Source organism: Drosophila grimshawi, unplaced genomic scaffold, assembly GCF_018153295.1.
Source record: "Drosophila grimshawi isolate 15287-2541.00 unplaced genomic scaffold, ASM1815329v1 contig_848, whole genome shotgun sequence".
Taxonomy (NCBI): Eukaryota; Metazoa; Arthropoda; class Insecta; order Diptera; family Drosophilidae; genus Drosophila; species Drosophila grimshawi.
In genome coordinates this window covers 2,482,665-2,493,772 of record NW_025063692.1, presented here as the reverse complement: position 1 = coordinate 2,493,772, position 11,108 = coordinate 2,482,665, and the positions used below count along the sequence as shown (strand labels likewise).

At 38.8% G+C, this 11,108-nt stretch overlaps 1 protein-coding gene across 1 annotated transcript; it reads left to right on the top strand.

The window, feature by feature from the left end:
• Window positions 1–1,248: 1,248 nt before the first annotated feature.
• On the top strand, window positions 1,249–10,417 carry LOC6569359 (homeobox protein extradenticle). The gene is made up of 4 exons (XM_001995631.3): window positions 1,249–1,772; window positions 7,808–8,126; window positions 9,402–9,660; window positions 9,743–10,417. Exons 1-4 carry the CDS (start codon window positions 1,514–1,516, stop codon window positions 10,028–10,030), a joined length of 1,125 nt encoding a protein of 374 aa, XP_001995667.1. The 5' UTR covers window positions 1,249–1,513; the 3' UTR covers window positions 10,031–10,417.
• Window positions 10,418–11,108: the final 691 nt, after the last annotated feature.

Below are 11,108 nucleotides of genomic sequence, written 5' to 3'. Positions count from 1 at the left end.
CACACACTTACCAGCGGGAAGCAGCGTTTGTCGTTGTGTTTTTAGTACGCAGGTAAATTTTGCCCTTACCCCCACCCCTGGCGTGTGTCAGCTGCCCGGTGCTGTCGTTTGTCCCTTGCCCGTTGTCTGTTGTCCGTTCTCTCAACCACCCACACACATACACATACGCACGCATTGTGGGACTTTTTGCATATAAACACAGGGCTGCATGCGGCGTTTATCTTTGCAGTCGATGCTGGTATGACACTTTCCGTTTTTATTTGTCACCTTAAAAGCACAGAGCGTATGAGTGTGACAGGAGTTGCCAAAAAAGGAACAATTTATCTGCTAGATAACATAAGTTTCCCACCCATTTTTGTAGATAGAACTTTTATTAGTGAATTTTATTTAAGTTGTGGAATTGCAATGTTCAGTCAGTTCAAGTCTGATTATTAACTATCAACGGCATCAAACTAAAATAGCTGCATACTAAGCTACTTCGACATGTCGACGCAATATCAAACGCAAAATCCATTTACCCATTTCGATCCTTTTGCAAATTCACTTTGCTGCCCACCGGCACACGAACACGCACACACAAACGAACACACGTCCCACTGTACAGAAGCAGCGGCAGACTGCTGCAGCAGCCGACGCCCATACACCCATCACAAGTCCCCCTCTCCCGCCCACACCACAAGCTAGCTCCAATTCCCGCAGTTTGTTTTGCGTTCCCCGCCACCCCTGGCACCACCGTCCCATTAACAGCATTCTTCGCACAGTGCAGCGAAGACAGCGTCGAAAGCAAACGAAGACGACATTCACAGTCGGATTAACTTTGCTCGTTTTGCCTGCGTTGCCAGTGTTGCCGCCTAAGCCTTTTTATAGCCATTACAAGCATTGTGGAAATCATATATATGCCAAGAATTCTATGTGGTTAAGCCCTGATTGGCTGCAAACATGCTTTTCAAAATTCACTTGTATTATTTATTATATATAATATATGTATATATTATATTATTTTCAATAAGACAGACGTAAAAATAGTTGGCTTTTTCTAGCAATTTGATGTTGTTGTGTTTTATATGCTGGCAACACTGGTCTGCTGGCCAAACAGATAAACAGAGCAGCAGAGCAACAGAGAACGAACGCAGTCGGCGAACAACAGGCAGAGCTGCCAGAGCCAGTTGGTTAGTTGGCAATGCGTTGTCGTTGCGTGCGGACGTTTGCGCGCGCTTGAAATAGAAGAGGGTAGAAGTTTTGAACTGTTAACGACTAATATCAAATGAATTATTTTAATTAGTCATTGTTTATATAGTTGTGTACACGTTTTTTTTTTTGCGCAGTTGTTCTTGTTGTGTGTACTTTGTTTTTGCCTGTTGCAACATGTATTAAAGTCCCATTTGGACGTGCTTTAACGTGATTGTTGTGATTGCAGTGTGTTGTTGTTGTCGTTGCTGCTGAAAGAGGAAAACATACACACACACGCACACACACACACACTCACACACACACGCACACATATATACACAAGATGGAGGATCGCATGATGGCCCACACTGGGGGCATGATGGCACCGCAGGGCTACGGCCTGCCCGGCCAGGATGATGGCCAGAACGCTGGCAACGAGAACGAGGTGCGCAAGCAGAAGGATATCGGCGAGATCCTGCAACAGATCATGAGCATCTCCGAACAATCCCTGGACGAGGCGCAGGCCAGAAAGCACACACTCAACTGTCACCGCATGAAGCCGGCCCTCTTCTCAGTGCTGTGCGAGATCAAGGAGAAAACCGGTAAGTAACAAAAACAAATTATATAAATAAAAGAAGAAGAAAAAACACAACTATACATTTATGGTATATGCATTCCCTCAACACTTGCAAATGGCAATTTAAATCGTTATTTTCGTATATTCCCTCGTCATTGTCTCGGATCTTGAAACACAATACAATTTTAAATACAGTGGAACGCTTGCAAATGAGAATTTTCTGAATTGAAAATCGTTATTTTCAATGCACATTTCATATATTGGAGGGGAATGGAAGCATTCCCTGAGGACTTGTTTTAAAATACAATTTTCGATACAGTGGAAACAAGAATTGCTGCATTTCTAATTCAAATTCAAATGGTTATTTAATGTGGGTATTCCAGCAAAAACGTTTTTCACATATTTAATATACAGTATACGCTCGCATATTGCAACTTTCCATGCAACATGATATTCAAAAAAAAGAATTCTATTATATAGAAATCATTAAAATGCATCTGATTTTTATATAATTCGAATTTATATACTTGAAAAGAAAATGTGAATTATCTAAAAAATGAAATCATGTTCGCTGTTTGGCTTAGCGCGTGTCCACTGTACAAGAAGGGCCTGTCTGCCCCAACTCTGAAATTCCGGCACATGGAACACATGGAAGCGTGTTATTATCCTTGAACGCACCTTCCAGCGAGAATTTCAAATCGAGTTTGCCTTAATTTCATCTGCTGTTTTGTTCTGAGTGCTTCTTGTGTGCTTTTTTCTTATGTTTGCCACAGTTTTTCTTTTTCTTTTCCTCTGTTTTTTTTTTTTTTGTTTCCTTCTTTCTTTCTGCTTCATATTACACGCCCACGCAGCGACGCAAAATGGGCAATAACAGCGCGTTTTGATTGTGGGCCAGATGTTTTGAATGGCTCCAGCGTTGGCATTGCCATTGCCATTGCTGTTGCCTAACCCTAAAGTACAACTCCCCAATCGCCCCCTTTGTACAACCCCTGCCCATCCAACACTCCCCCGCCCCCACCCAACGGGACTGAAAACAACCCCCTCAACTCTCCCCAAAACCCCACACAAAACGAGCACCGTTGCGAAATTGCCTTTTGGGCAGCGTTTTGGTTTTCAACATTTTCGGTTTTTGGTTGGGGGACTGTCCCATTTACCCATTTGAAAACGAAAATAATAAAAAACAAAGTGTAATTTTTGAATGTGCTGTGAAAAGTTTGATAGATGCTACATGTAGCTCTAGCTGATGAAAACTCCATGATTTCCATAATGTCTCAAGTCAATTCTATATTTATTTATTACCTTCGCAACAGTCCTTGCCCCGACAACCCTTGCCAGATCAGCTAAGATCATCTTTTTCCATTTTTTGTTATTTACTTTCAACTTTGACAAGCTTTACCAAAATGTTCCTCTGATCTCTGATCTCTCTGATCTCAATCAGGTAACAAAACTAGAATATAGAATATATTCTGGCCCACATACGAATGCGCTTGTTTATCCAATTCTTGCTTAGTTATTTTTCACTTACAGGGTATGCCATATAAATATGTATTTTTCTATTTTTTTGTTGTGTTATTTTGAAGGTTTTGGCCTTGATGATTTTTAATGTTAAAATTCTATCAATGTAAAAAGTCTGGTTACACACTTTCCAATCAGGTGCGACCAACAAAAAAAGGGTCCGTGGGGTTTGGTTCGGTTATAGAACGTGTGTCGCAAACTAAACAAATCTAATCCTGGCCAATTGGCGAAGAGCCGCTGCACAAGCCAACAAATTAAATCGCTTTAAGCCCATGCATATCTATTATATATAAACTTATATATATATATATATATATATACAGTTACTTCAAATAGGTACACATTTTATCTAGGCCCGTGTGTGTGTGTTGTGCTCTTGCCTAGCGATAACACTTCCACTATCATCGATGGCGGGCGCCGACAAAGTAAACAAGAATAGAAACTTTCCCAGAAAAAGAAGAACACACTTGACCCAAGGCAAGACAGCGAAAGAGCGAGAAAGAGAGTGAGAGAGGGGGGGATCTACTATATGATAAGAGGCGGCTGTAATGTGGAGCTTATACGGTGTACAGAGAGAGAAAGGGAGAGAGAGAGAGAGAGCTGCTGCTTCTTCTGCTACTGCGAAACAAGTATTTTAAAAATACAACCAAAATAAAAGAAAGAAAAAAAAACAAAAGCAAAGCAAGAGAGTGTCGAATATTGAGTACCCTTCTATATAAGCGAATGATATGCAGCTGTGGATATATATATATATATATATATATATCTTCTAATTTGTCAAGATTTTTGTGCCTTTCGAGAATTGATTAGGAAACTGTAACAATATTTGAAGCAGTGGGAAAAGTAATGCGGTTCCATATTGCATATGCAACAGCACTATGCTCTTTTGCCTCATTCCCATAGCTATATATATATATATATATATATGGGCTTTCCATTCCAATAAAAGAGGACGATATATATAGAAGAATCAGGTTTAACAATTGATCTCTGAACATAACACACACTTGGCGTATACCCTTTGCAAGGGTATTTTGAAAATGGTCTGCAACAGTTGCTGTTTCTCTCTTGTCTTGTTTAACATATTTTATCAGCCGTGTGTATGTGTGTGCGTGTGTGTGTGTGTGTGTGTGTGAGTGTGTGTGTCTTGAAATTAGTTTGTGAAAAGCGCAAACCTGTTCGACAGGCATGCAAAATACAACGCACAAGTATTGTTCAAGTATTGTTAAATATGTCTATATATATGTATATATATATATATATATATGTATGTTTATATGTGCATATATACTATACATACTTGTATCTGACGAATACACCAAGAACAAGAACAACAGCTACCCCTTCAGTCCCCTCCTCGCAGTCGCGACATGTTTATTGCACGGCTGTTGTCCTTTCTGTTTCTTTGGCGCTTTGCCCCATTCAAATTTACGAGCTGGAAATGCCATTTAGCCTCCTCATCCTCCTCCTGCTGTTATATATATATATATATGTGTGTACCTATATATCCCCTACACTGCCCCGCAACTATCTGTGTATTGTATCTGCAATTTGGCTGGCTGCTTTTAAATGCTTCATTAGATACGCAAATGATGCGACCTGTGAACCAACTCCCTACCGCCCCTATTCCTTCCGTTCGCCTCCCCTTTTGCTGAATACTTATTCCGCCTCCATTTTAAACAAAAAGGATTGAAATTTGCGTGTCACATTTTTGGCACAAGTTTGTCTTTAAATTTAAGAACTGAGCATCTTCCTTGACAAATATTTTTGATTTTAGTTATGTTTAGTTGCTAAGCCAGTCACGATCAGAATCTCTATTTAAAATTCAAAACTGGTTAAAGCTGGGTAGTCAAATATATATATTTTCTCTAATCAGAGATCAGAGTACAGAAAATTAATGGAAGAATTGGTTTGTGTGGCAAGCGCGAGTCGAAAATTGGCATCAGGCCCAAAACCCATTAAAGAACATCAATAATGAAACTTTACGGCAGGGAATGGGAATACCATTCCAATAGTAATGATGACGGATGACTGATGACGTATGACTGATGACTGATTTATGAATGAGTTGATTTATCAGCTGTCGCCAGTCGCACTTCACATTCAAATTGCACTAATCAGCGAATAGTTGCTGAAAATGCCAATCAGCTCCTCTCGTTATAATTTCCATTTATCCATTGATGAGTTTTAATCGAAAATTTCGATTTAAGAACTGGTTCCACATTTTTGTGTTGCTATACGAGTCCCCTATAAAATATATATGCAATATATGAACTAGAAATCGTATTGCTTCTTGTAACTGATTCTTAAAAATTTGAAGATTGATAGAATTAAAAAAAATTAATTTATTTTTTGATATTCGTTACAAAATAATAATTATTATATTATAATTGTAGTAGTTGCTTCAGTTTTCTCTCGAAATCTTTAAGAATAGTTTGAAGAATTTCGCTTATGTTTCAGCATCACTGGAAATTTACAATCAGCTAATCTCGCTATAATTTTAATCTGCTGTAAATCTTTTTTTTCATCCATTGATTGATCTACAATTCGAAAAATACAAATTGCAATTTCTAATCTGCAAAAAGAAAAACGGGGGAACAAAAAGCACTTGGAAATACAACTCTGCAAATAATATTATGATGATAGGCAGAGACGCAGACACGCCTCATTTACCCATACACTCAAATGTCACATCCCCTCCTCCCCCAACCCCAAGTAAAAAGTCTTGCAAAACTTTAGCAATATCCTGGCTAACCTTAACCAAATAAAGCAACCACCGATGTCACCCAACAACAACAACAACATCAGCAGCAGTCGCCAACGCCCCCCCCCTCCCCTCTCCGTCTTCCTCTTTTGCCTTTGTGTGTGTATATCCTTATAATAACATTATCCAACACATCGCACAGCTCCCCACCCCACCCAGCTTGCATCGACATACCTTTGTCTTTGCCTTTGCATAGCTTTCATTGGAATATTAGAGCAGCTGTCGCCGGTGGCGCAATATATTCTAACTGTATTTCTCGTGCTCTCCCTCTCTCTCTCTGTCTATCTCTTTTTCACCATTTTTAATACCCACACACACAGACACTTTAATTACATGAGCTACAAATGTTAATGGTATCGCTGTTAATGTTAATTTACGTCTTTGCACCTTTCTCTCCCCCGTATGTTAATGCATTTATGTAAGCTGTTTATTAACAGCTTTACATATGAAATTCAATTCCTTGGGCAGAGTTGATATTTTGATGTCGCGTTCTGTTAGTTGGAACGTTTAACTGTAAACTGAACAGAGAAACTGCAAAGAATCTGAAGTTTTCCTCCTTTTTTTTTTTGTTTAGTTCTTACTCACTAAAAAAATGGTAAATAAATATTGATCAATTGCTAGAATTTGCTTCTTTTTTTAATGCACTTCTTGAGCGAAAATGTCGTTCCTGTTAAGTTTAAGACCTGGTTCCACATATTTGAACTAAAAATTATTGCTCTTCGAAATCATTAATGATAGTTTTAAGAATTTCTTGAGTTTGCCATCTTTCAGCTTTATATGTTTGATGAAAGTTGACGCAAAACTTTGATTTTAGTTTTGGAAAGTTTTCGCAAATTCGCGTTTCTTAAAGTCAACTGGGAGTCAACGAAATGTTTTATTCAAAACTTGCAGTGGAGCTAAGCTGAGGGGTTGCTTGAGGCGGTGGCTAGGTGAATAGGTGGGATGGGGGATGGATAGAGGGAGGTCGATTTCATTACTTGTGTTGTATGCCTTATCCAGTTGCCTCAACAATTGCTGCTGCTGCTGCTGCTGCTGCTGCTGCTGCTGCTGCTGCTTGCAACATGTATACATAATACATAGAAGAAGCAGTCGTGGCAAGAGGAAGGAATATTGTTGTTGTTGTTGCCTTGGGAACGCTGTGGCAATGCTGATGAGCTTTGCCGTGCGTACCACAAGAGGGTGCCGGGGAGGAGCGAGGGGGGGGGGCGTTGGTTGTGGAGTTCGTTCAATTGTTCGCATTCGCGAAATGTTTTCAGCTAGCGATTTTTGCTGCCGGACTAACTCCTTGGCAAACGTGATTAAGATTCAGCAGCAGCAGTGGCATGCGGCATGTGGCATGTGGCACAAAATCTAATTCATGCATAGCCATGACTTGCTGCGAATATAATACAAGCTAAAAAGGAAGCAAGGATAACAATAACAACAACAACAACAATAACAACACGCATTTCCCTAGACAATATGCCAACTCAGCCATACGTATGTGTGTGTGTGTGTGTGTGTGTGTGTGTGTGTGTGGTGTAGTGAAAACTTTCTTCGAGTTTGGTTTGTCGTTGTTTTGCTGGGTTTTCTTTTCTTTCGCACGCCTTTTCTTGCCACTTCGCCGTCGTCTTCGGTGGTGCATAATAAAATTTGATACGTTTTTCGCCCCAAACTGCTCTGTGCGTGTAGCTTAGCAGGATAACTGAAGTACACACACACACACACCAAGACACACACACAATTTTTGCAATTTGAAAATGTTATTTTGCTGATTGTGTTTGTTTTTGTTATTTTTGCAGTACTTTCAATTCGCAACACGCAAGAGGAGGAGCCACCAGATCCGCAACTGATGCGCCTGGACAACATGCTGATTGCCGAGGGCGTGGCTGGTCCCGAGAAGGGCGGCGGTGGCGCCGCCGCTGCCTCAGCCGCAGCAGCCAGCCAAGGCGGCTCGCTGTCCATCGATGGTGCGGACAATGCCATCGAGCACTCGGACTATCGCGCCAAGCTGGCCCAGATTCGCCAGATCTATCACCAGGAGCTGGAGAAATACGAGCAGGCCTGCAACGAGTTCACCACGCACGTCATGAACTTGCTGCGCGAGCAGAGTCGCACCAGGTGAGTCGTCTCGACAACGAGAACGCCACAGGGGGCAGTGGCTGTGGCAGGCAACAATTATAAATTTCCAAAGTTGAATAAGAATCACAAATAACAAAAGTAATCCTTAAAGAAATCCTTAGTCTGCATATTAATGTCAAGCAACCTTGTCTTGCCTCCAAGGTAGTATCTTGAATGGCCATTCTGAAAAGATACGGGTTATATATATATATACACATATATATATTAAAAAAGATACAAAAATTATAGTTAAAAAATGATGAAAACGCTATTTAAACAGAAGCATTCAATACTGAAGATTGGTAAACATTAAAAGTTGGCATAGCTTACAAAAAAACAGATTAAAATCCATTGAACAAATTTTATATTGATTTCACATATATTTTGATGAAATTATTATTCAAAATTATCATTTTAATAGTAGTCGAATAATAATGAAGTTTTCTCAGCTTTCCCTTTCTAAAAACTAGTTACAGATGAGAAAAGAAATATAATTTAAAAATATATTGCTGCATATTGGAAATAAAAATAGAGAATAAAATGAGTAACTGCAACTATTAATTGCGAGATACAGCTTCACCAGCCACAAGTCCCTTCTCTGTGTATCTGTCTCTTTGTCTCTAATTGATGATAAGATACAAGATACTTTTCACTTCTCTATGGAACTTATTTTGGAATCTGTGCAGAAGAGTTTCTTAGTTTCCAATAGACTGACTGCTCCTTATTAACCCTCTCTCCTGTTAGGCGTTATGTTTTGCAGTTAAATTACTAAATGGTTAAATCGATTCAGCTGCATTGATGATGATGCCAAATACATTTTTCTATTCCTTCTTGAACCGCTTCAAGTACTCTGTAATGATAACAACAGACTCTTATCATTTACTCAATTCAGAGTCTTAAGAACTCAATTTCAAACGTGAATAACTTTTTCGCATGCTTAACTAATGATTACTAATTATTTCATTGGTCTGATTGGGTTTTGTTTCTGGATTTTCCCCAATTCATGCAACAAATGTTGGACCATTTTGCATTGAAATAACCACAGAAATCTTATAAATAAAATAAATAAAAATCTGTAAGAGCCAGAGAAGGCTTCAGATAATAAATAAGTAAGAAGGTGCAAAGCCTTGTAAAATAGATAAGAATAAAATTGTTAAAGCATAGATAACGTTTGCGGTATGCGTTATCTACTAATTATGTTTGTTAGCTGATTCATTCAGTCTTTTTTTAATGATTTTTAAATGCTAAAACATTGCTAAACATCCCCATTTGCAGACCCATTACACCCAAAGAGATTGAGCGCATGGTGCAGATCATCCACAAGAAGTTCAGCTCGATTCAGATGCAGCTGAAGCAGTCGACCTGCGAGGCAGTGATGATATTGCGATCCCGTTTCTTGGATGCACGCCGCAAGCGTCGCAATTTTAGCAAGCAGGCATCCGAGATACTCAACGAGTATTTCTATAGTCATTTGAGCAATCCGTATCCATCCGAGGAGGCCAAGGAGGAGCTGGCGCGCAAATGCGGCATAACTGTGAGTCTATATCCAAACATATATAATCCATCAATTGTCGCATCGCATTAGTTGCTCAACTGCGTTTTGCGTTTGACTCCAGGTGTCGCAAGTATCGAATTGGTTTGGCAACAAGCGCATCCGTTACAAGAAGAACATTGGCAAGGCACAGGAGGAGGCCAATTTGTATGCGGCCAAGAAGGCAGCTGGCGCCTCGCCATATTCGATGGCCGGCCCGCCCAGTGGCACCACAACGCCAATGATGTCGCCCGCACCGCCACAGGACTCGATGGGTTATCCGATGGGCTCCGGCGGATATGATCAACAGCAGCCGTATGATAACAGCATGGGCGGCTATGATCCCAACCTGCATCAGGATCTTAGCCCTTGAGGATAGGCTTGCCAAAGCTAAAACAACATTAATAGGGTCTATTTTTTTTTTGTATCTTTTTAATAATATCTTTTGTAATTATGAATATATATATATATATATATATATATATATGTATATCTGTGTGCGAGGTGTGTGCACAAATCCATATATATATAAATATATATATTTCAATGTGTGTGTATCTATTTGCGTGTGTGTGCGAGTGTGTGTGTGTATCTGGGATTGTTTGTTTGTGTGTGTATGTAGCATACAATCAATTATGTATACGATTATGTCTTAATTAATATTATGTACTGAAAACAAAAAAAAACAAAAAGCAAAAACAAAAAAAAGGAAAAACAACTAACAAAACAAGAAAACACAAAAGAAACAACACACAACACACACAATTTTGTACATTTGGTCAGCAACAACAACAACAACAACGACAACAATTTACACACACGCGGATGATATACATACATATATGGATATACACACAGACATATATATATATATATATATATATACAAATGTATTTGTGCATGCGAACACACACACAGACATATATATATATATATATACAGATACATACATACCACATAATGAAACCAATTTGCGTTGCAATATCAATTAATTATTAAAAGCATTAATGAAAACAAAAAACAAAAACAAACTAAACTAATTTTTAAAAGAAAAAGAAAAAAACAAAAAATAAATTTGTAATTTGCCTGCACAAGTTTTTGCCTTGTTTAATTTTGTATACATTCTTTTTTGATTTGGCTTTTCGTGTGTGCTGCTTAGCTTAAGTAACTAAATCGTTTTCTATATATTCATTTCCAACTCTACGTTCGCTTTCAAATCCCCGCCCTCCCCGGCCATAAAAAAAAGAAAAACAAAACAAAAAAAAAAAAGAAAAAATAAAAATATAACAAATTTTTTTAAGCTTTTTGCGCTCTAATGTTAATTGTGAACCTCAAATACGTAAAAGTCACACAACTATTATTAAAAACAACAACTTTTGAGAAAATTAAAACGAAGCAGAGATGAACTTTCTACTAGGCATTAGTTTAAATAGTTATATATTTTTTTCGTA

Excerpts from the sequence above, each read along its gene's own strand:
- LOC6569359 (XM_001995631.3), top strand. The coding sequence starts at position 1,514 with ATGGAGGATCGCATGATGGCCCACACTGGGGGCATGATGGCACCGCAG. Across the intron at positions 1,773-7,807 it reads CGAGATCAAGGAGAAAACCG|TACTTTCAATTCGCAACACG; the intron begins GTAAGTAACAAA and ends TTATTTTTGCAG. Across the intron at positions 8,127-9,401 it reads CGCGAGCAGAGTCGCACCAG|ACCCATTACACCCAAAGAGA; the intron begins GTGAGTCGTCTC and ends CCCCATTTGCAG.